The sequence below is a fragment of the Pezoporus occidentalis genome, unplaced genomic scaffold (assembly GCF_034315485.1).
Source record: "Pezoporus occidentalis ecotype Australia unplaced genomic scaffold, CSIRO_AGI_Poc_V1 ctg64, whole genome shotgun sequence".
In the NCBI taxonomy this organism is placed as follows: Eukaryota; Metazoa; Chordata; class Aves; order Psittaciformes; family Psittacidae; genus Pezoporus; species Pezoporus occidentalis.
In genome coordinates, this window is record NW_026915987.1 from 1,932,799 (window position 1) to 1,958,695 (window position 25,897).

The window sequence follows — 25,897 nt, forward strand, 5'->3', positions numbered from 1 at the left end:
GGCTATTAACTCCAAGAAGGGGGTCAGGTTTTGCACTTTCAGATCATCAAGGAAATGTGAAGGTTTTTCCATTTCAACTGCTCTTTCAAGCAATGGGATCGATTGAGCAGAGGCCGGCGAACTCATCTCACCTATGACATGATAGAAACCTACTGTTTGATCTGTCACATATACAGACCTTCAATAATCATCTTGCAGAGGGTGCCCAAGCCTAACAACATTGCAGGCGAGCTAGCACCTAAGTCCACAGTCGATAAGAAGTACATGGAGAGGTAATGATGGCTTTGTTCACACATAAACCTGCTTTTTCCCTGATTAACTGTCATGCCCAGTGGGAATCCTGTCCTTTCTTCATTAAAACATGCTGCGATACTCTCCAGCAATATCCCAGAGCCCTGTGGTGACACAACCGTAAGCCCTAGTGTGTTGGACCATTACCATTTCCCCTCTGGAAAATCACTCCTGAATGGCACAGCTGCTGCAAACATGTCATTAGGATTTCTGCACTCCAATCAGCGCTGGGGGAGGAATTAATCTCCACACTGGTTTGGAGAGCTGAACCTTTGGCTCAACACACACCTCAGCCTGGAAGGGCAGATTAGGTGTCTGAGGAATAACTGAAGGTGTGTGGGATTCACAGTGACCATAACTGGATGCTATTATTTTCCCCACCTGCTTCTGACTTCTCAGGAACTCCCACATGGAGGAGTCACTGGGAGCAGAGCAGACCTGGGCTGTTGAGCCAGGAAGATTGGGAGGACTTGGGGTTTGTTTTGCTTTCCCAGTGCACGCGACAGTGGCTCCATGGACCAGCTGGGTGAGCCCCATTGACACCACCCCCATTGCAAGTGAGTGGAAGGAAAACAGCTTCTCGGAAGAACATGGACCAGGATTCCAAAAAGATAAAGAAGAGAAGGAAAACCCAACAACCTGATCCCAAAACGTGGTGCTGGGCGAGCCTATCAAAGTGTGTGGTATGCTCTCATCTGCTGAGGATAAGAGCCAAAGGTGGCTGTGCCCTCACTGAGCTCTTCCTCTCCAGCAAGAGCCACACTCCTATGGAGGATTTAGCCCATGAGACCCTCACCTCCATGACGGCTGTGTGGTCCCATCCCAGAATCAGGCCCACCAGACCTTGCATGCCGGACTGGTACCTCCTGACAGCCACACTTGCAAGAGGACCAAGGGCTGTCAGGCACCCACTGGGTGGGAAGCTGCAGACCCTCCTGCTTCCAGCACTGAGATGCTCCCCTCCAAAGCAGGAATTGGTATTCCTCTCCTTGGAAAACCCTGGCCAGGTTGGAGGTAACCTCATCTCGAGGATAAAACACCTCTCTACATTAAGAGTCAGGGCTCGCCGCTCGCTCTCCTGCCACGCTTCTTACACTCTGGGAAAGAAGCAGGTCGGAATTGTTTTGATATATGATCTGTAATTGGCATCATTACAGAGCGGTGATCTCATCCAGGTCGTGTTCTCCTCCCCAGGGAGGGAACACAAGCAGGCTCGTGGTCCCTTCGCATGGCTGCGATATAATGAGGGAGCCGCGCAAGAAGGAAATATCTCCAGGTTCAAAGGGACAGGCAGAGGGAGGAGGGGGCTGGCAGGGGCTGGGAGAGGGGCTGCAGGAAGGGGCCTCGGAGGTCTGTGTGGGTTGCAGCCTTTACAGCACGGAGACCTCAAAAACAGGGGCTGAAAATACAATACAGTGTGTACAGTGTGGAGTCTTACCCCTCCCTCTGCCTGGGTGACACAAAGCACGGCTGAGGGCAAGGAAGTCAATGACCCTTTGCAGGGTGAGCAGGCATCCCAGAAAGAAAGGGGAAAACATACTCTTACAGCAGCTCCTAATCAACTGTCATACCAAAAGGGATGCTCAGCTGGTCTCATATTCTTTCTGGAAAGACTTGAATTACCCTCCCTGCCAGCCTCCTGCCTTTCCGCCTCCGGGGCATGTGTATGTGTGCGTGTGGTTGATGGAGGGGGACATGACAAAAGAGCAAACACAGGTACATTCTCTGCCTGTATTTTGAGGACTGGATGTGTTTCTGGCATGGTCTGGCCTGCTGGCTGCCCATTAAAACCAGCTGGCCAAGAAGGCACATGATGAAACTGGAAGCATTGCAAGGAGCCAGCAGTCATGTTAACATGATGCCTGGCCTCGCAGAGCTTCATGTTTCCTGAAAGCATTTCTCTGTAAAGCCTCCTGTAGCAGCCTCTCACTCAGGCAAACAGGACCATAGGACTTCAAGGACCGCAAGATCCTTCCTTCCTTCCTCCCTCTCATTCCCATCTTCCTCCTCAACTCCTGTCCCTGTGCTTCCCACTCCCTCCCAAGCTGCATCCTGCAGGAGCTGGAGCTCACAAACCTATGCCGTAGCCTCCGGCGCACTGCAGCTTCAGGTGGCTGTTGAGCTGTGTGGGCAGTGTGCACTGGCCCTGCATCTCCCTGCAGAGATGAAAGGACCCACTCCAGGTGCCATCCTTTCGGCAGTGAATCACGTTGCTTCCACGGCCCTGGAATGAGAGGAGGAGATAATGTGGATGGCCACAAAAACAACAGCAAAGACAGGCTAAGAAGTGAGAAGCAGGCAAACCTGAGCCAGAAGCAAAGTTCTGCTGGAGCTGGAAGAGTCCCTGGTTGGGAATGTCAGTGCTGGGGGACAAGAGGGAGTCTTCTTCCAAAGAATAAAGGAAGCAAACCTGCACTGCATACACGCGCACCTCTCTTGTGTGCAATGCAATGTCTTTACAAGGCCCTTGCACGGTCTCTACCTTAAAATAGACCCACTCTAGTTGTGATAAAGGTGCATTCACTCCATTTGCCTTCTATCTTGTTGAGAGGTTTGTGTTGAATGCAGACAACCTTTTCCGTCTTCCCATTTTCTAACTGGTTGCATCATCTTTGTCTCAAAAACGAAAGAATTCCCAATGGCTATCTGAAGGAGGAAGGAAAGCGGGACACGAGCAGGGATGCTTAGCAGGGCAGAACGTGCTCTTTAGAGCTTGGCTGCCTTGAGTGACAGCAAGAGAAGAGGCCGAGACAGACACTCACAGAGGCAGGTGGAAAGGAGAAAAAAAATCCTCTGGCGTGGGAATGGGCAAGGAATACAATATGACATTTCTCTTATAGAGAAGATTCTCCGTATGATACTGAAGAATGAATACCAAAGTCCGAGGGGAAATATCATGCCCTTTAGAAACAACAAAGGAGTGCACAGGCAATCTTTTGTCAGATCTATCCTCATGGCACTGGGGATTTCTGCACAATCTATTCTGCAGGATCTGCGAGCCCAGCTGCCACGGGGTAATGCGGGACACCCAACAGGAGGATGTCTGGTGTGGCTCCAATCCTCCCGCAGGGGCCTTGCTGGGTGGGAGAACCATGCACGATCTCTGCTTCTCCTCACCCATTTTATGTCAGGCATGTTGTCTGCAACCTACCCACCCTGCTCTTGGAAACTGTGTTGGGTATCTGGGAATCCTTTAGTGTTCTCTCTATGATGGGATTCCAGCAGGGCTGCTGAACTCTTCGCAGGAGCTCTTCCGCATGACCCACACCCATTGTTGCACAAGGATCGGCACAAGCCACAGGAATATGCGTGGAGGATTGAGCAGCCTTCAATGTTAATCTTGTCCTTAATATCCCAACGCTTTCTTTGCTCAGCTTTGCTGATGAGCACAGTGTTTAGTGAGATGCAAAGTGGTCTCATCGGCAGACTACTGCGAGGGACCTGCTTCCCCTTCTCTAGACATCTGGCCATTGCCAGCAGTAATAAGAAAATCATATGAAAGGATAATGGACCAGATGGACTCAGGGTGTGATCCAGCTTGGTGATTCTCACCTAAGGGCCAGTTTGGCAGAGACTGATTAATTTAGATCTGACTGTTCATATGATTTGTGCACCATATTCTCCAATGGAAGACCCTTGCCCTGGGTGCCAGCGGAGGTACCTGCTTAAATGACCATTATGTTGCTGGTGATTAAGAGATGCCATATGTACAGCTGAGTAATGATCTTTCAGCATGGTGACAAATTCAGGAAGAGATTGCTAAGTGATAATTGAGCACAATTTGCTGGGGTAGCAAGCATGGTGCACTTCCATTGCAATCTGCATGCCAGGGTTCAAGCATGGTTTTTCAAGGTGAGCCATGAAACCTGATTTAAGTTCCTGGAGCTGGTTGTGTTTAAAGGTACTATTGTACAGTTTCTGCAACATACTCTGAGATCCCAGGATACCTATTGCTATAGTAACATCCTGTCCATCACTCCCTGACCTGCAAAATCTCTTGTGAAAATCCCTGCTGGGTTTCTTACTTGGATGCAACGTGCATTATCACCTTATATAGCTGAGAGAGACTTAGTGGGGTTTAATCCTTAAATAATTAACACCTCTCAAGTGGTTCTGGCTTGTGCCAGGAGCCCTCCCCCTTTCTCCAGTCTATTTTCTGGGATATCTGGAAATACCTTTCTCTGCAAATCCCTTTCTCAAGATGTTATCTGCCCCCTCTGCTCAAGGTGCTTTCCCAGCTGAACAGTCACTACACTCTTCCTTACAGTGAATAAAGACATAGCCGTATCTCTCACTTTCCAAGAGCCACTTCCTTACTGCTGTAACTCTGATTCCACTGCCTTCTCCTCTGCATGTCCAGTTCATTTAACAGCAAACACAAACCCATTATACCAGCTGTTATTACACTGCTGCCCCAGTTTCCCTGCACTGCCAGCAATGGTACACCTCTCCAGCCATGCTGACCGGTGATAGATGTACAAAGCCACAAATGCTGTATCCCAGAGCTCCCACCCAAACTGCACCCACATGTGCTGCTTCTCATTTCACAGGCTCATAACCTCACCTAAGTTTTATACAAGGAAACCTTTAATGTAAAACCCCAGGGCTCTGCCTGTCGTCCCTGTGAAGAGGACAGGCCAACCCAGAAGGGAACAGGGGCAGCAACTGGCTTTTAACGTTTGGAGCAGGTATCAGAGATGTCTTCACTAGCACTAGGGCATGGTTGGTCCCTTGTTAATATGTCCTCAGAACTTGGAATGATATTAAAAGGCCTTTAACATAGCACTCCCTACTCTCTGCAATGTAGCAGCTTCTATATCCCCACTTTCTCTTCCCAAGTGTATTAAGCAGAGGCAGCACTTCTGGCAGAAGTTACTTATCTCACAAACTATAATTACCTCTGGTGAGGAAAATTAAACAATTCAAATGACATACTGAAGGCCAGACCATCTCACATCAATGAACACAGCTTTGTGAAGTCAAAGGCAACACTCTGATTAACACCAGATGAGGATCTGACCCCTGATGCCAAATGACACCTTCACAGCCAGAAAAACATGAAAATTTAGAGACAATTCACCTGAATCATTGTAATCCCTATAAAGTTAAATTACCATATTAAACATATGATGATAATAATAGGAAAAGAGAATTGGAGAGAAATCAAGGTAAACCAGAATGACCAGCCAGGACAAGTGTGGGTAACTCATATCCTGCTTTCATTCATTACTCCTTATTTTCTGGCTAGATCATAGAGCCACTGTGGCAGGTTTTTCAGCCACTTATTGTCCAGAAACAGTAAGTCACTCACTGTTAGTCCTTTATGGGTACTGGTTACTACTATCATAAAACCAGTATTTCCAGGCTCTCCACAGCAGCTCTCTCACCCTCTACTTTAATGACATATTTGCCTTCTTCATTCCTCTGTCTCTGGTCTCAGAAGAGCTCAATGGCACTGGGTCCCTCCAAGATCAGAGTCCTTTTGGAACATACGATAAACCCACACTTGTATGTGCTGAGATAACTTGGACATGAGAGACTCACCGACTGATTGTCATCATCTTCACACTTGATCCAGCATTCGCTGTTGAACTGGAAGCCATTGGTACACTGGTAAAGCCCATGAAACTTGGAAGGAGGAGGGTCGCAGGTAACGGGCACACAAGCGCCCGGCAGCCACGTGCCATCCTGTGTGCACTGGATCTTAAAGGCTCGCCTGTTGGTGCAGGAAAAACCAAGACCATTCTGTGAGTGGCTGAGTCAGCTAGGAGCCTCTAAAGCCTCTCAGCTCTGCAAGCAGGTTGCAGGGGATGCGTGTGCTTCAGCTTTTAACACTTGGGGAACAAGTTGTGAATCTGCGTCATGAAGTCTCTGAGCAAAAATAATCATTATTTGCAAAGCCAATATTGAGCTGTCCAGCTTAAACTCCTCTTTTGGCCTTGGACACATATCCCAGAAACTCTACTTCAGAGGCTTGTGGGCTGTGGTTGGTTTGAAGTGGGTTTGTGCAAAGTCAGAAGCATATGATAGCACCAACTCTTTCCTGTAATGCTTCAGAGGGGACTCCCCAGGCTCCGTATCAAAGGGGTATTACAAAGGTAAGGTCTGGTTTTGAGCAGTGGTTAGGATTTTCAAGGAAACCTAAGTGAGGAAGGTGCCTAAATCCCCTTGAAACTGCATGAAATAATTGTTCATAGAATCATAGGATGGTTTGTGTTGGAAGAGACCTTAAAGCTCATCCAGTTCCACCCTCCTGCCATGGGCAGGGACACCTTCCACTAGAGCAGGTTGCTCCAAGCCCCATCCAACCTGGACTTGAACGCTGCCAAGGATGGGGCAGCCACAGCTTCTCTGGGCAACCTGTGCCAGCACCTCACCAAATATTCAGTGATATTCCCTACAGCACACATAGTCTGTTTAAAACAGCCCATCCCTTTCTCAAAATAATTTTAGCTCATGGCTTTCAGAATCATGCTGATGGCATGGCTTTACTCCTGCACGTACTTTCTTGCTTTTCTGGAGGATCCAGGGACATGGTAACCTGGTTTGCATTTGTACTTGCAAAACGAGCCCACTTTGTGCTTATCTTCTCGGCAGCGACTTGTCTGGAGATCTGCATTAGGGACAATGGAGGGTGCTCGACACATCAGCTCACAGAGGGCCTCCGGAAAGGACCACAGCCCATCCTCCATGCAGGTCAAGTTGCTGTTGTTTCCTGAGAAGAGCAGAGAGCCAAGTGAACAACGTCCAGCAGGACCATCTTTCTGACATGTTGTTACACCCATAATACATCAAAAGCCACCTCGGTTGACAAATTCAGCTGTGTATGTCATGCATTTTCTCTATGATGGCATTAAATCATTAAGGACTCTGTTTTCAGATGACAGGCAGGCAGTGCTCATTTCAGGAAACACTATAGGATAGGGGAAACCATGCTGTCTTTGTAATCTTTTGTGTTTCTCTTCCTTATTTTTGTTCTTCTCTGCAATGAAGCTTGCTTCGTACATCACCCCCCTCCTCTCCAAAGTCATGGCATTAACAGAGCACTTGGTTCCATTACATTCTTCATTCTACTTCTGTGTTCTATCTCCTCCCTGAATCTGTCCTTTTTATTTCAATTTTGAGCCTCTTTGAGCAGCATCTGTTAGTATTAGAGTCACTACTCCAACACAATGAGGAGCCATTCTCAGCTGGGGACAGTCAGTCCTTGGGGACTACTGTGATAAATACGATTCTAATACTCATTAGAGACTCATTTTCCTTAGGAAGCTTTCTTGGCCAGCACCTCAAAGGTAAAAGGTACAATAGATCTATTTGCCTCTGCTATGACCTACTTGACTTCAGAAGGTTAAGCTAAAAGTAGCCTAGTCTCAGTGTATTTTACATTCTTTGTTATTTTATATTGTATGTTGAAAAGGAATAAGCTTTTCCTAAGAAACAAAGCACAGCTATGAGCCACTAACCCTTCAAAAATCCCTAATACTCTATTGAAATCCCCAAGCATTGCTGCAGGAACTCTTCTCAACCCACAAGGCATATTTTCAACACTAAGCCAACTTCGGGAGTTATCCCAAATAATACTGACAAACTGCTAACCCCAGAGCAATGCCATCTCTCCGAGAGGAAAGGAAAAGACTGGAATTCAAAGGAGAAGAAAACAAAAGGCTCTGGAGGGCTCAGGAAGGTATGTAGAGGAGCCCTCCTGCCCTACCCACAAAGATAAGAGAAGCTGCATTCAATCAGGCCTGGCTTTCTCTTTCCCCTCCCCAACTGCAGATGATTGCAGAGGCACTCTGTGCTGAAGGGAGCTCTTTTCTAGAGCACCAGCATGCTCCTCTGCTCTGACTCATGCAGCAGCTCTGCAGACCAGCCACGGTGATATCATACTTGCCACTGCAAAGTGATAAGCTGTGACATTACCAACAGTGGCTGTCATGACGTCAGTGATTGAATTAGGCATGAGTCACTCCAACGCCATTCTCCAGAAGCTTAGTGGCAACATCTATTAGTCATCACCCATGGCTCTACACCCAATGGTGCCTTTACCTCACAGCTCACAGGGTTTCAGGACAAAAGGGTAGTGATCCTACACACCAGAGCTGCACACCCTCGCCAGGGGGTTGGCTATCATCCCTCCAGCTCCCCCCATCAATGTCATCAGCTAAAGCTGTTGTTGGTCATGATGAGTGTCGTTGTTTGCACTGCTGCCCTCAAAAAATTCCAGGCATTTTCAGTGAAAAAAAAACACCTCTTGTTGAAGATGACCTTTAGGAACAGAAAAAGGGAATTCTTTGATAGAAATCTCCATCTAAGTAGTTTTAACTTTCACTGTGTGGTGGCTGCTTGTGGTTACCCTCCTAAATCAGAGGTAAAAGAATTAAGCAATTTAGTTATATATGAAGAAATCAACATATCCCTTCACTGAAATGAAAAATACTTCCCATGCCTCTTTGGAGATCTGCAATGAATCCTAGCAGAAAAGGTGATACCACGTGTACAGAACAGCTTATACAGCCTTTGTACCTGGGTTGGCAACAGCAGTTGAGATTACTCCAGTGCAAGATGACAAGTTCATTTGGCTGTAAAGTTCTTTCAAATGAGCAATGAAATCTTTTTGTGTTTCCTGAGGACCAGATCAAAAAGGGTAATGTGCCAGTGAGCAGGAGAGTTGATAGCGCTGAGGGAATGATGGGGATGCTTGCAGAAAGGCAGCAGGGAAGAAGGTGGCGGAGGAAAGGAAAGAAGGCAGCGGAGTGTGTTATTTTTAAGGAATAAACAATTGTAGAGAGTCACAAACAAGAAGAGGAGAGAAAGGTCAGAGGGAGAGCAAGATGAGTGTGGAAAAGGAGAGAGGTAATAGGGTGGATTAGGAAAAACAGTGACGGGGATGGTGCCCCTGGGACATGGGACTTTTCAGTCTTCTCCTGCCTTTCCAAATACATGGAGGACACATAAAAGAGAGATAGACACAGAAGAGAGAAGGCATGGGAAAGAAGATGAGAGAGTTCAGTTTGATTTATCCCCATGACTTTTCCATGTTTTGGTTGTATGGAAGTAATATTCACTGTCATTACTGCCTGGCCAGCCCTGATCAAGGAAAGGTCAAAGGAAGGTAATAGAGAGATGCAAAAGAACTTAACTTCTAATATAAATAAACCTTCCCATAGAGTCTCATAATTCTCCATACTTAAAATATCACGAATAATTCTAAACCAACAGCAGAAGTTGCACAGATTACTAGGAGCAGTCTGCGCTAACAGTGTTCTCCCCAGGTCACGGCATAGACAGCCTCTGATACCTTTCAGAAGAGCAGGAGGTCGGCAACTGAAGGAGCATTTCTTGCCAAAGGTGGTCCCCTCGCTGCAGTTGAAGGTGGCTGGGTAGACATGGTACTGGTCTGGGACACCACAATCCACAGGCTCGCACGTCACCTGTTTGTTCCACTTCCCATCCGTGCAAGTCATGGTGATGCTGGACTCCATCTGGAAAAAGACATATGCCTACAGCCACCAGAGCCAGCAAGATCAAAACCATTCCAAGCCTAGTAACAGCCATTAATGTGGCCACAAGTTAAGCAACGCTGGGTCTGACCTCTACCATCACCGCTTGGACAGCAGCTACTAAATACAAGTTCCTACAAGAGTGTCAGAGAACCAGGATGGATTTCTGTCACACTTGGGGTGAGAAACCAAAGCTCTTCAATATAAACAGCAGAGCACTACAAATAATCAGAACTCTTGTCTGCATTGCCTCCTGAGACAAGCCAGGAAGCTGGCTGAGCTGTTTGGAGCTGACAGCCATCCCTGGTCCCTGTCACTGTGCAGTGACACAGCCACACCAAGGGGATCCCTGTGTACTTCTCAGAAGTCGAACTCGCTCTTGGGTTTGAAGTAAAAGCCAACCTGACATGAACCCATTTGGGACTCCCATCTGAGGCTCTCCCAGGAGGTGTCAGTCACCCTTGGACTGGGGTACCAAGGGAGGTGGCCAGAGCCGTGTCAACATTGTGTTCATGTACTGACAGCTGCTATGGCTTTTACTGTCAGAGTGCCCCAAGGCTCCAAACGAAACCAGGACCCTGCTGTCCTGGCACTGGGGACCCAAATACCCAAGGAGACAGGCTTTTCCCTGGAGAGACCTGCAATGGAGAGACCCAAGAGCATCCTGCGCATACCTTTACCTGGCACTTGAGAGGTCAAATACAGAGCCAGTGCCTGTGCTGTGACTTCCCTAAAGTCTCTCTACACCATAGCTACACAGAGGCTACATTGCTATGGATTTAAGGAATAGTCCAAACATTATTATGCTCTGTTAATCTTCACTAACAGGCTTGTAGGACTATGAAAGCTAATAAAGCACTCAATGTCTTCTTATCTATTACAGAGGATGATCTGTACCAGTGGAATTGCCTGATAAGGATGCTGGGGAGGTACTCTTCAGTAGGGACTGTAGTGATAGGACAAGGGGTAACGGGTTAAAACTTAAACAGGGGAAGTTTAGACTGGATATGAGGAGGAAGTTCGTTACTGTAAAGGTGGTGAGGCACTGGAATGGGTTGCCCAGGGAAGCTGTGAATGCTCCATCCCCGGCAGTGTTCAAGGCCAGGTTGGACAGAGCCTTGGGTGACATGGTTTAGAGTGAGGTGCCAATGCCTATGGCAGGGGGGTTGGAACTGGATGATCTTCAGGTCCTTTCCAATCCTAACTATTCTATGATTCTAATGCAGCAGATTGAAATCCTGAAGTGCTAGGGAGAGAGAAAATAAGGTGTGGGGGGGTGGTGGTGGTGGTGGTGGTGGTAAAGAAGCCATCTAAAGCTAAGATGAAGAATTTACTGGGTAACCAAAGGACAAACATGTTGACAAAGAGACCAAACAACACGTCTATTTCCTAATTAAAAAGGGAAAATTAACAACCAGAAGTGAAGAATCTCAAAGCAAGACCCTTGATTCTACACCAGAATAAAGAGAAGGACAGAAGAAAAAAGAATGTGAGAAACCCAAACACAAGAAGGGGAAGATACCATCGAGGAATCTGAGCGAGCTGTACAGCAGCACTGCTCTGCCTCCAGGGAATATCTTATTCAGGGCTGGTAGGCTCGCGGGAGATTTGCACCGCTGACCATTGATCTGGGTTTATAAAAGGAAGGGGAATTTTTCTAGCACACATCAAAGGGACCTGGATTCCCTTTTTGCAAAAACACCCTAATGGTTCCAACAGAAGTTCAGACCTGTCTCCCTTTGATATATGGTTGCATGCAGAATGGAAAAAGCAGTCCCAGAGCTGAGAAACTGGACACTTCCCCAGTGGGCACAAAACCCCTTTTCTAGACCGTGGAGTTTATTTAAACAGGAGCACTGCTGATGGAAAAAAATGTTGTTTCTGCAAACTCAGAGCAGCACATTCAGGGATTCCCGGCGCGCTCAGGTGAAGGGACACTCTGTGCTCTCATTCCCACTCATTTTGCTCCCCAGTGGCTATTAGTTCTGCCTTTGTTGCTGGTGGCTATCAGTTCTGCCTTTGTTGCCAATCAGAACACCTGCACCATTAAAGAATATATATAATCTGTAGCCAGTTGATAACTGGAAGATGACTGTGCTTCCAGGAAGTTGTGGTGTGATGGCCACAGCAGAAGGGATGACACAGCGTATTTCCATGTCTTCATAATGCATACGCACAGCATCACCACCACATCTACACTCCAGGCTCGGCTGCCCCAGCATTCAGCAAATCCTCCATTTCCCTTCAGAGATGCTATCATCAAATAACACTCCAGCACCTCAGCAGCGGGAGGTCAAAACATAAACCCAAGCTACTGATGCCAGGGGCTATCCAAATGTGATGGGAAAGACATGGGTCTTGCACTGGATCTTGCTGGATGCTGAATCCACACTAAGCACAAGGAAGTGATAGGAGGTTTCAGTTATTGGTGTTGGTGTGATCTAGTTTAGGAATAAATGATAGCTCCTGCCAGCTGATACTGGCTGCTGAGACACACTATGGTGCACAAGGGAGTTTCTCTGATGATAAGGTTGCACATCAGATGCACCTCTACAGAACACCAAATAAAAGGTGCAAATTCAGGATCTGGAATGCAACACAACCATTTAAACAGAAGCAATATCTGTGCATGAGAGTCACAGCTCATGGAAAATGGGCCAAGCAAACATTTGTGAGACTATTTCAGCTGCAGCCGTGGTCTTTTTTAGCAGAAAGCTAACATGGGGTTTTGCCCTATGGTACTTTCCCAACAAAAACACTAAACCAAATCTGGAGGAGTCCCCTCCTTCCAAACCCATATGGCTTTTCCTCTTCCTAGCACACTGGCAAGGCCATTCCCACATAGAGGAGCTGTGCCTGTGTGGGTAAGATCCTGGCTTCTCAGCTTTTCCCAGTAATTTGTTCCACACTTTGTATGATGGAAGCTGAGGTTTTCAAGGTCAGACATAATAATGGTGCATTTTAGAGCATGTCTATCATGTCATCACTTCAAGCAATAGGAGCACATGCACTTCTGCAGCAGAACATAACAGAACATTCCCCGCAATGGAGACAAAGACCAGTGGCTTTGATTGAAAGCACAGGGGACAACCCTACCATGGAAATCATTGCAGATGGCACTCACCAGCCTTCAGCTTGTCCCTGTTGTGATGTCCCACCTGAAGGTGGGATCACTGCAGTGCCCAGGGGCAGGGCCCCAGGCTGCTGAGCCGGAGCTCATCTCTCCCCAACACCGCGCTGAACCTCAGCGGTATTTCCAGTTTACTTGGCCCGAGCAGTGCTGGGTGTTAGCAGCAGCATCTGCATCTGCCTTTGCAGATCTCCCACCCGAAGCCTGAGCAGGCACATGCCTGTTTCGCCTGTCTGATCTGACAAGGTCACCCAGCTCACAGCAGTCCACACGAAGCGCTTGGCTTTCTCATCTGGTTTATTAGCTGTCACTTTGGGCACTCTGTGCTGCTTTGACTGGCATCACAGCAACCGCTTCCCTTCATGTCCTGCCTTCCAAAAGAACCTTACGCAAGGAGGGAGGGCGGGCGAGGAGGAGAAAAAGAGGACAAAAAGGGCCTCCAAAGATACAGCGAAGAGGATGCAAACTTAAACTAATCTGGTGCCAGAAAGATTTGTTCCTTGGGACTTTTAACAGCCTGGGAGAATTCGTGTCTCCTTCCTGCTGCCCAAGATCCCAGCCGGCTCCTTCTTCCAGCGATGTTTCACGTGTGAAGTTTCCTCTCCTTAAAAATGAACAGCTGTGCCCTCCCCTCTAAGTATTCTTCCACTTCTGCCCACTACTGTGCCTCTAATTGAACCCACATGAGCCGTGCTTTCTTTTCCTGGCATGATTGATGATGCCTTTGCACAACATTAGGGAGCTGCTGGGTTTTAAATAACACCTCTTGACCAGAGCAGCAGTGGTGGTAGCTTCAAGGAGAGATGACAACAAGTAACTGAATGAGCGGGACTTTCAGTGAAGGACAAGAGGAGAGCAGTGAAAGACAAAGAGGGAAAAAGGGAAGAAGAGAAGAAAGAGCATTGGAGTTGTCAGGGGGGTGGGAAGGAATCGGGGGGAAATGAAAACATCCTGAGATCTTCTTTGTGAGAAAGGCACATGAAGGATTTTGCTCCATCTCTATGAAAACCTTTTTTCGTTCGTGTTGTTGCTGAAGTCCCTCAATGGGGATGAGAGAGCCCAAGAGCCTGCAAACAGCTCAGCTTTTTTGTATTTGCGAACAGTTTCTCCTGCACATGGTGCTGATGGGTTTTAGGGTTTGGTGATTTTATGGAGTTTGAACAGAATTTGGAATGGGAGCTTCTCCGAGAGCAGAGATGAATGAATTTCTTGCCCTAAGCCTGATTAAAATGGTGGCTTCAGAAGACACAGAGGCCAGAAAGTGCAGAAACTGTTAAGAAGATTTTCAAAGCCCCCTCAGATGTAAAAGGCTGATTTGAAATGTGACTTGTGCCCCTGCATCTCCGAGGTGCTTTTGAAACTTTTGCTTTTAATTCTCTGTTCACCCCTTTTTCCTCTGCCTTTCGGTGAAATACAGAAGACAAATGCGGTTCAGATGCTAAACCAGGGTGTCATCTTCATCAGCATGTGGTGGTCATGGGCTGCTGATGTTCAGTCTGCTCGTTGAGACATTGCACCTCACCTCAGCCTCCTTCCTACCCAAGAATGTGAAACATCAGCAGAACTGCTTTCCTTCCTCCTCTTCCTCATGTAGCCTCCCACGCTGTCAGTTAAATGAGACAAAACAAGCTCTAGATCCTCAAATCAGTCCAACAAGCAAACTACTCAGCTGAATGACAACAGTGAAACAACCGACAATCAGCACAAGGTCCCTCAATCACAGCAGAAGGCCCCTCTGACCATAGATAACAACCCACAATGCCCTATCTCCTCTCCAAGTGCTTGTGATCAGAAGAGGAGCTGAAGGAATTGTGGAAGGAGCACAATGCAATTCGATACAACACAATATGAGGAATCTAAGCCATGGATTCTGGACTTTCTTGGATAATTAATTGCTTGCCTACATGTTCCAGAAGTTCTGATTTGAAGCACCTGACACAAAGTCATAAAAAAAAGAGGATAGTGAAAGAAACTGTCTGTTCCTTTTCAACAGATCTCCAAAGCACATGAGTATACTTTTTTAAAGCATGTGTTTAATGTGTTCAGCTGAACACGGATGTCTTTAAGATGCTCCACTTGCAAAACAAAACCATCGGCCTCAGGGGTTTTATTGGTGGAAAAAAGACGATGAAGTGCAATAGTAGACCAGGGTGAGAGGAAGCATGTTGTAATAGGCAGTGAATCACGTTAGCTAGGGGTGCTAAAATCCTCCACTCCTGTCACATGAGTCTGATCAAGGCTCTGAAACCAAACTTCTCAGAGCAAAACCATATACAGTTGGCTGAGCATCTCCAAAAGGTGCTTTCTGAACGCAAGTAACATGTTTAGGCTGTTTTATTTGGTTTGGGACTCCCGTGTGCTCAATGTACAGATCCCTTCCAAGTGTTTCCTGGTTCAGCCATTCCGGCTTGTTTGAGAACTTGTTTTCTGTTGTGTAAAAATGCTCAGCTGGAGCTGGGGTTCTGGTGCTGATGCCAATTAGGATGGAAGAGGCCCAGCTCGCAGGGTCCTGTATTTGTTTTGTAATTGAGTTGAAAGGGCTGACTCATTCCCCTCCACTCTGGCTCCCTCCTCTGTGAGCTCATGAAGAACACAAATACAGACAGGCTGCTGAGCACACTGCCTGCCCCAGCCCTCCCAGCCCTACATGTGTGTGTGCTGCCCAGACAACATGTGAGAAGATGGGGGAAACCACCCCCGTGTCCTGCTCATAGACTGGGGTGTCTGCCCTGAACCCTGCTCCCAATGGCATGCCAAGGGTGCGCCATTCATCACATACACCTCATCCACCTCCCCCAGCACAAAGGATCTGCATTTTATATTAAGGTTTGAAGAAATTGATAGTTTTCCTCAATATCCCACTCACTGCATCAAGACATGCTGCTTTGGTAGGACTGGATTATTAATGCATGACTTAGAGAAGGCGGGGAGCACTCCCTGGCTCACTGGGAGTAGGTTTTTGATGCTTTGTTTGGAAGCAAAGGGGTCTGGGTGCTTTTTCAACCCCCTTGCTCCCATGCATTTCTGCAGTGTCAGGGTGTGGTTGGGAGCAGATGGACTGAAACCCTGCAAAGGAGTTAAGACATTGTTAGCCTCAACCCAAGGGACAAAATGAGGTATTTTGCCCAGAAACTGGTTATGCAAAACCACAAACACCCCACCCCCCAAAACCAACCTAAGAAACACTGGCTGAGTAAAACCAGTGAGATCAAAGAAGGCCCGAACACATACTTAAACCTTTTGGGCTGAAAACTTCTAAATTTGGGGGACATCTGAGCTTTGCTCACTGTCAGTCCCTCCTCCTACACAGTCAGATGGCTCCCATTCTGATGAGAAGTACTTGGGTAAGGCCCCATCCCAAGGGCTGAGCTGAGATTTTGGGGTTTACACTCACTTATTTCTCAATCTCTTCACATCTCTTTGCTCATCCCTGCTTTGTGGGTGACAAGAAACCGACAGAACAAACCTGGTTCTTGCTGAGATCATCATCCCGCTGGACCTGCAGAGTGTAACCCGCCTTGCAGCTCACGTTGCATTGGGCCCCATTGTACCACCCGCCACCGGAGCAATCCAGCAGTGCATGCTCAATCTCCAGCTTCTGGCAGTTGGTGGCTTCGCAGGAGTAGTGGACACAGCTGGGGGGAGGCAAGAAGTGGTATTTTCAGTCAGTTCATTTCATTCATTCCATAAAAGCAAGTGTGCCTGACTGACAAACCCATCACTTGTCCCACAGTATGTACACAGGCTGCATATTGAACCCAGCTCACCAAGGAGCAACGCTCTAGTTATGTGTTCAGGACAGGGACATTGGTAATGGTGATGATAACAAAGCAAATTACAGGTATTGTGGCAAAAGGGAAAAGTCTGCCAATTGCCAATTCTGCACAGTTGCCTTTTGTCCTGAAATATTCAACTGCACTGTGGCTTTCCTACTCCTGTACCAACATCCATCCATCCATCCAACATCCATCCATCCATCCATCCATCCATCCATCCATCCATCCATCCATCCATCCATCCCTCCCTGCCTCCCTCCCTCCCTCCCTCCCTCCCTCCCTCCATCCATCCATCCCACAAAAACCCTCTCCCTCCAAGAACAGTCCTTATGCTCCATCCAATTTTAAATCTCAGCTGAATTCAGGACTGCCTGATAGTTCTAGTGATAAGAGTGCATGTGTGTACGTGTGAGGAGGGGGTTCTGTGATAGACACTCTTATCTATGAGAAACTCGATTGAAATCAACACATTCATTTCATTCCACTTCACGAGGAACACCAAACATCAGCTGTGTAGCTGTGTTGATAAGCTCTTATCAAGCTCAGCAGCAAGCTGCCACTTCATATCTCTCCAGTTGCTGTCCTGCCATCCATAAAATGTTTTCCTGGATGAAAACTGCTCTCCCTACAGTTAATTACTGTAGCATTAAGCACAAGTTGTAAAGAGAGGTTTTCGCTTTATTTTGTATACACAGAGATGTCTGATTGACACAAAATCTTTCACCGTCTCTGATGACCTGAATCAAACATTGCAGCACATGTCCCTCAGCTAAAGGGCAATGAGAATGCTGAGAGTCCTAAAGCACTTAAGGGTAGATTCAGAGTAGATACAAGGAAGAGATTTTTTACAATGAGGGTGGTAAGACACTGGCACAGGTTGCCCAGAGAGTTGGTGGATGCCCCATCCCTGGGAACATTCAAGGTCAGGTTGGACTCGGCTCTTAGCAACCTGATCTAGTTGAAGATGTCCCTATTTATGGTAGAGGGTTGGACTAAATGGCTTTTAAAAGTCCCTTCGAACCCAAACTAATCTATGATTCTATGTGCAAGGATGTTTTGCTGGATTAGAGACAAAATCTCTGGGATAAGGATTTCTACAAGATTATTTGCCTCTCCTGAAAATTAAAATGAGCTTGATTTAAATACAGTTAAATTAATTTGGAGGAGGGAAAACCTCAATTTATTTCACCATCTGCATGGATAGGGAAGAAGCTGGAACACAGAAAGTTACAGAAGGAAGGGAAAACAATGCATCAATACACATATTTTGAAAGGGATTACAAGCAAGCTATTCCTGCCTCCTAGAAAAAGCATTAACAGCCATAAAAACCCCATCCACCTTAGTAAGCACAGGACTTAGCGTGTCCATGATGTTTTGCTGTGTTCAAAGCATTGTGCAGACATTATCTAATTAATTTTCATTGCACCCCAGTGAGACACCTGGGCTGGCATTGTTATCCCCATGTTACTGATAGAGAAGCACATCTGCACATGTCTCCACTGAGCCCTAGATCAGATTAAATGACAGTATTATGTACCTCCACAACTCATTGCTCTGTCCCAGACCAGTGCTATATGGGAAGTGCCCGCTGCTTGTGATTTAAGGTTGCTTGTTCACTGCAGCCCTTCCCTGGAGTGTGATGAGCCATAAACAATTTCTACATTCAGAAAGATCTTATTTCCTCACTGTGCACAAAGTATTGCCGCTGACAGGCCTGAGGCAGGAGAATTCCACTTCTGTGTTGGCCAACTTGATACCCTTCTATGCAACAAACAGCGCCCCATCTATCAGCACTGCAACTGCGATGCTCATTACTTCTGTAGGACAGATGATCCTCTGCTGGAGCTGACCTACACAGGCATCCTGCTGTCAGCAGGATCACCCCTGCCCCATACCAAGGGTTTCATGCATGCTTTCCTGACACTGCCACTGACTGACATACAAATTTACACTGCCATGGATCTCACTTTGCACTGACCCATAAGACTGTGGATGCGATGGTGGAATCACAGAATCAACCAGGTTGGAAAAGATCTTTAAGCTCATCAAGTCCAACTGCTCCCCAGCCCTGCCAAGGCCACCACTAACCCACGGCACTGAGGCCTCGTCTCCAAGCTGTGTGAACACTTGCAGGGATGGTGACTGCAGCCCTGCCCTGGGCAGCCTGTTCCAATGCCTGAGCACCCTCTGGGCAAGGAATTGTTCCTCAGCTCCATCTGAACTTGCCCTGGTGCAGCTTGAAGCTGTTACCTCTTGTCCTAAAGAAGAACAAGTGGACAGCATATGCTAGTGTGCAGGTAGTCTCTTGCAGAGAAGTGAGATGAGGAGAACACCCATTTGCATCTGTCTTTAGATGCCCAACATGAATCACTCAGGAGTGTGGAACACAAACTTGACTTGGGCAGCAGCCCCCCAGGCAGCCTTATGTGCTGTGGCTCCCTGAGCAGAGCAGTACCCTACCTCTCACCTCACAGCACTGCTATTGAATAAGTCACCAATCAACATCAGCAGGAATATCTGAACATGGATGTTGAATGAGAGCATAAACCATGAATGACGTCTTGTTGAACCTTCCCTACGTGTTCCAGTTACACCTCCCTATGACGGCTGCCACTTTGCTCCCCTCTGTTTTTCAGATGGTGAGGCTGCAATACGAGTTGCTCCAGTGCCAGGGCTCCAGTGATGAGGAAGTTGACTCATTGAGGGAAAAAAAGGCAAGGACAATTGCCAAGCCATTCTCAGAAGTACATATTGCGAACCTTGACTGCCCATTGCAAAACTCCCGCAAAATCTGAAAACCTTTTTGCGCTAAAGTTGGAAAAATAAAATAATAGCAGACCTATTTAATTTAATACTGATGGGAATCAATGTGCTACACATTGATGTAGCACTGAATTCAGCCTTGAATGGCTTCAGAGGGTAGGATAAGCCTAAGGAAACCTTTGCGATTTGCACAAAGGGAGATGTGGAGCAACGTCACCGCAGTCAGTGGCATTGCTTTTCATTGCCATCAATGTAAAGGAGAAAAAGAATTTGGTTTTTTGAGTTCATATCAGGACACCAGATGAGCAAGCCTGGTCTTAAAAGTCCTGCAGAACTGAAACGCCACAGACAAAGGCATTAAGAAACACTTATTGTGATGTTCTTCTGTCTGTTTACAAGTCCCCTTGTGGTCTTCTTACATGGCCAGGGAACATTTTTAGCCATCCCCCTCCAGGCTCCAGATTATGCCTCGGTTAGTAGATCATCTGGGCAGCTCTCTCTGTCTGTAACTCTATATGAATGACTTCAGTGACAAACAATACAACCATTCACTTTTAGTAAAAAAACAACCACTGCTACCAAATGGTTCCAATTTAAATACTTCTGGTTCTCTAGCTACTGCTTCCAATTTGGTATCAGCTACTGTCAGCTGCAAATCCCAATGAAGTTTGAAGTCACGATCTTGAATTGAGTTCTGCAAACACAGAATGACCAAGGAGAAATGAATATCTCCAAGTAGGAAGTTTAGACAAAGAGCCCATCACATCCATGTTGAAGAATTGTGGGTTACAGAAGCTCGTGCATGGGTACTGCCATTGAAGAGTGGTTAATCATCACATGCTCCAGAAGCTATGCATTCCTCAAGAAAGAAACAATATAGAGTATCTGAGAATGAAATCACTTCTCCTTCAACTCATGCTAATTCCTGGCATGGGACAGCTTATCCCGTTTTCTTGCAACCAGAATTGTGTGACTTCATCAAAACTGCCTATTTCAAATCATCCCTGATCTAGCCTAACTTCCCAAATGTCCCTGGGAATTGGTTCCCTGTGCATGATCTGATCTGGATGAAAGCAATATAAGGGACCCAAGGACCACCTTTATGATTTATGATATATATGTAACAAACAAGTGTTGGTGCCTGGGATATTCCTTCACAGTGTTTATTATATGAGGTCCACCTCAGGATTCACCGATTCCTGTTCTTGCCCTGGTAGTGTATGATTGCCTAAAGCAGCATTTTCACACCGAGCTGAGTGCAAGGAGTAGTGGATTTCTTGCATGCATTCTACTGGGTTTCCATGATGTAAAAAAACCCTCAACTGAGTTAGCTTCACATGTAGGCTAAGGTTCTGAGCCAGTTCTTGCTTTATTCACATCCATTCTGCCCATCCCTAATCTAAATGAGCTCAGTCATTAGCCTCTAAATCTTTATTTCTCTGTGCCAATATTGGCTTTAATTCAGCAAGGCACTTAAATATGTGCTTAACTTCAAAAGCACGGTTAAGTCCCACTGATAGATTTGGCTACAAGGGGATGTAAGCAAATAGCTAAAGGCTTTGCTAAATTGGGGTCTTAGTGACACAATCCTAGAAACATTTGTATTTTAACATGTTTATAGAGAATTATAACAATTAAGTGGAACTCTTCCTTCCTCACATAAAACCAAGCCAGGACTTCCTCTTTCGAAAAGCTTACAGCAGCCAAACTTTCTTTTCCTAACCCTGGGGTCAAGCACTTTTCCAAGAACTCATCTTAACATAAAGCCCTAATTGTTTGTTCCCTTCAAGATGAGTATATATGCATAGGAGAGACTAAAAGCCCATAGTATATAGCTGTTATGAGAATCGCCACACCCTTATCTACTGTACACAGGAAAAGCTTCCTTTTTGCGCAGGCCAGGCTAGGCTGGGCTGCAGATCTGAAGCACACCTTCGTTTTGTTCTGTGCCACCATACACACAACTCACACACACGTAGCCTTCTGAGGGTTTATCTAACAGATCTATCCTTAAAATGGGTTTGCCTTTTCCTCCGTAGAGATTTCTCTAAAGGCAAGAGCAGGTTCTATCTCTAATCCAAGCATATATGCAGCCTTTTGAAAAACAAAGGCTGCTAGCCACATTCCTTGTTGTAGAAATGAAAGAAGTCTGAACTACAAAGGGGGCAATGAATTTCTCTTCCTCAGTCTTCAGCTTAAACCCATTGGTCCCCTTATACTAACACAAAACCTCAAAGAACAACCACCTGAATCCTTGGGGCTGGATGGGGACCGGTGGACCTGTTGCTGACTGTGCCACTGGAAGAAGGATCAAGTCCTTTTTAGGTGTTTGCCTTCAAATTTGGTCCATTGGAGTGACCAAAAGAGTAGCAATGGTCCCTTCTCTGGTCCCTTCAGTGATCTCACAGCAGTAGCATTGGGTCTGACTCTGCCAGCAATCACAGCAAAACCCGAATTCAAACTGATAGGGTCAGGAATGAGCATAAACCCAGAGGTTTACAGAAAACACCTGATCCAACACAAAGTAAACTGTGAGGGAAGAAGAGGCACAAGCCAGGATGTCCCCACCACCAGACCAACAACATTGTCCCTGGGACTGGCTCTGCCTTCAGCCTGCCTGCACCCTGCCTTGGGCCATATTCCTGCCTGGGGAGGGGGGGGTCCATATTGAACTGATAAAGCTCCCAAAGCCCCTTCACCCTTACAGCAGGACTGTGTGTGCCTGGGCGTTAGCAGCCCTGCAGGTCTCCCTGCCAGAGTCTGTCCAGGCAAACAAAGAGAACACATCGCCTTCCACTTTAATAAAAGCCAAATGATGCCGTTTGCCAATTACCAAACTGGGGCGAAGGTTAAAAAGCCCATTGAATTATAACACATGTCACGGACCAAAGCTTCTATGATTAACAGTTCTGTGAGAAATTCATTAATTTCACCAGGAGCAAGCTGACAGAGATTGCGCTTAATGACAGAACACAGGGCAGGGGAAAGGCAGCGGGATCGGGAAAGAGAAAGCTGCATTAATTCACCAAAAAAAAACCCAGAGATGAGGAAATCCTTTCTCCCCCCCCCCCCCCCCCCCCCCCCTTTATGAAAAGAAAGAATAACCACAGTTACAAGGGGCAGTTGCATTTGTTCCACTGCTGAAGATTTATCTTCATCATTTCTTGTTGGGGAAGCTGACAGCAGGAGGGAACAAGACAAAGAGAAGAGCTGGAGTGGGCTACATCTCCCTAGGGCTTGTCTGGGGCAGCAAAGGGTGAAGCATGGAAGATGGCCCTCCATTGAGGCCAGGGTGAGGGTAGGCAATGCCATATTGGCCAAGAGTGGGTCTCGGTCTACAGTGCTGGTCCCTCCAGCTGACAAGTGCCCAGATGTGCATGCTTAGGGAGGAAGGTAAACCCCAAATCTCCCCTGTGGAAGCAATAACAGTGAGTTCATGCCAAGATTTAACCAAAGGAAGGGAAAACTTTTTTGCTACACTGACTAGGAAGCATAGGGAGCTGCACAATGTTGGGACATGCACACTGGAGGGCTATGGTCAGCCAGAGCCTGCTCCAGGGGCAGGGAGGCTTATCTTCATTATGAACATGGAACTAATGATGGATTAGGAAGCTGGAAACTCCTGAAATCCACAGCTGTGATTTGGGAATGTCTCCCTGGGTTTTCACACCTTCCACCTGCAGTTTCCAGGAGGAGACGTGTGGTGAACACAGCAGGGAAATGCCACCCAGGGAAAGCAGCACTTCACAACAACTGCCTTGCAGGGATGGGACCCCCCCTCTATGTTTCCTATGTAGCGAATAGGACAAAAACCTGATTCCTGAGGAATTGCTGGCAAAGGCAGCCCCAAGGCACGAGCCTTCCTTGCTGCTTGAGTGACTGCGGGGGGGAAGTTATATCTCTGCTTCTACACACCCAATTGCACCCTGCACTCCATGAGGCTAAATAGGAGATAATAAAGGTATAATAATTCGAGCTATAAAGTGCAAGAGAAGAACTAACGGGGCCATTATATCTAAGGATGTGACGTGAAAGCAAAGCGTGTCGGTTTTGCAGCACATCTCCAGCAGTGAGGTAAGCTTCTGCTGTTTGTGGACAGCTGCAGGAGAGAACCCAACAACTGGGAAAATACAACTGGAAAGTGGAGTTTTGTTGTTTTTTTTTTCATTCAAACCCTCTATAAATGTCTTCAGAAGGATGGAATGGATTTTCTAAAGGGCTAACGATGACTGAGGACAACAACTTATCAAATACCTTTTGCATTTAGGCTCCTTTTCCTGTTCTAAAATACTGTAATACTTAGTTTAAGAAAGAAGAATGAGCACATGTTCTATTTTCAGTTATTAGGTTGTCACTAACCCATGGGAGCGATCCATTCACCCTCAAAATAAAGCTCTGTTAACTCTTAAGGGCTGATACATTTTTTTTCCCCACATTGAAAACCTGCACCCTTGCCTTGAAGTGTCTGTATGTGGCTACAAATCCTTTCCAACCAAAATAATTCTCCTTGAAGAGAGAGAAATCATATTTCTAGTAGAGAAAAGCCAAAAAGTAGGAAAAACATCCATGTTGACCTAAGGAAAATGAAAGAGGCAAAATTGATGCTTACATATAGGAAGAAAAGCTCCTTTTAAAATTCAATATCTTAAAAACAACATTAGGCAAAAGCAACCATTAGGGAAAGGGGAGAAGGGAAGGCTGGGACTGCACTCAAGAGTATGATGGGGGAGACTATGAGCAAAGGAGGCAGAAAACCTACATCCAGCTTCTGAACTGGTTAAGAATAAATTTGACAAAATCCCTCTTTCTAAGACACTCCTGGACTGGGAAAAATCACAAAGGGAAAAGACGGGAGGTGACAGCAAAGGTGTCACTTATTTCCGGGCTGCACAGCTTAAGGCACACCTTTCCCTACACCTTGGATACCTAAACCGCGTAAGGGTTTCTTGTACAGAACAAAGCATATATGATCACCCAAACTGATTCCATCACAAGGCAAACTGGAGGTTTTCCACTATAGCACTGTCATCAATGGAAGAAATCCCGCTGGTTCCAGTTGGCTTTGGATCAGGGCTTTATTTCAGAGAGTTTCTAATTCCTGGACTGACCTGGAAAACTTTATGATCAATCCAGCATTACAACCTGCAAGACCTAAAATGTTCCTTTGAAGGAGCGAGTCTCTGAGGGGTGATTTTGAGAGCAAAGGGGCCGAGAGGGTTCAGTGCATCCCGAAAACAAAACAAGCCCAATGAAAAACATCAGGAAGAAAAAGCAGAGGCAAAGGGGGGACGATTCTTCTTCAAGAGGTTTTTAAAGGTTAGTGTGCTGGGCTGCAGAGGCTCACTGAAGCTTTGCCTTAGGGGAATGCACTTCTTATTAAGGAAATAACTTTCTAAACACAGAGCACTTCTAATTTCGTAAGTGAACAAATGGTTCAATTCCTACTGAACAACTGAGAGGGAGGAATGTGGTCCTGTGCCTCAGCCCTCTGGAGCACCTGGGTGCTTCTCACCATCTCCTTCCAGTGGGTCTTTCCCGCTCTTGCACTGGGATTTGGCCAGACTTCCACAAGTTGAGCTTCTCCTCTGAAACCTGATCCTGCTGTCTTTGGGCCTCTGAATTTATACAACCTATTGCACAGACTGATCAGCCTCCTCAAATCTAGGTCAGAACGCACCGACTGGCTTGATTTAACTATAGATAGACTCTTCTTTTAGGGTCTTTTAATTTTATTTTCCCTTCCCTCTCCCTCTTTTCTCCCCCTCCTGCTTTTCCTGGAATAAAAGCAGGTCCTAAACCCAAGCCAGAACATTATCAAAAAGCCTGACCGCTTGCTTTGGAGGGCTGAGCAGAGGTTTGCTGGGATATGCAACGTGTTTTACTATTGCTGCTGCTATGGTATGACGACTGCTCACAACTTTGAATGGACAAAGGACCACAAAAAAGATTCTTTCAGGGGTTTTGCTAAATTCTCCCCTCTTCTTTTCACAGCCTTGCTGAAAGGCTCCATGAAGCTGCCGCACCAGAGGCCATGAAAGGTCACAATCTCTGTGGGATGCTGTAAAGCAGAGACTGAGAGGGGTTGGTGGTGATCTATTGATGTGTCTGTAATAACAACAAGAATAAAACGGTAGCCATAAACCTTTCATCCTGGGGGGTCCCACAGAGCTTTTCAGTATGTGGGATGGATCCGGAGAGGTTCTGAGGGCCCTTCCCCAGCCATAAAAGCACCACGAATGCTGGTGGCGGAGCACCCACTGTATGGGGCCGAGCACCTCGTCCGATCCATCCCTGCCGGGGCACAAGCATCACTTCGTCTCCCGTGGGAGGTCCCTGCAGCACTTCAGCAGCACAAAGAGGTTTAGATTGAAGCTGATGTGTGCGAGTGGTGAAAATGATGCCGTGATGGGGAATGTATGGAGAGTTAACTGGCCCC

General features: G+C 46.6%; 1 protein-coding gene across 2 annotated transcripts in view; it reads right to left on the reverse strand.

The window, feature by feature from the left end:
• PAPPA (pappalysin 1) overlaps nucleotides 1-25,897 on the reverse strand; it is a 367,459-nt gene that overhangs the window by 28,925 nt on the left and 312,637 nt on the right. For both annotated transcript variants that reach the window (XM_062640261.1, XM_062640260.1), the window contains exons 14-18: nucleotides 16,388-16,556; nucleotides 9,590-9,773; nucleotides 6,796-7,006; nucleotides 5,836-6,007; nucleotides 2,368-2,515 (exon numbers count right to left, since the gene is read on the reverse strand). In XM_062640261.1, the coding sequence (XP_062496245.1) occupies nucleotides 2,368-2,515; nucleotides 5,836-6,007; nucleotides 6,796-7,006; nucleotides 9,590-9,773; nucleotides 16,388-16,556 (884 nt within the window). The remainder of the gene's footprint in view (nucleotides 1-2,367; nucleotides 2,516-5,835; nucleotides 6,008-6,795; nucleotides 7,007-9,589; nucleotides 9,774-16,387; nucleotides 16,557-25,897) is intronic.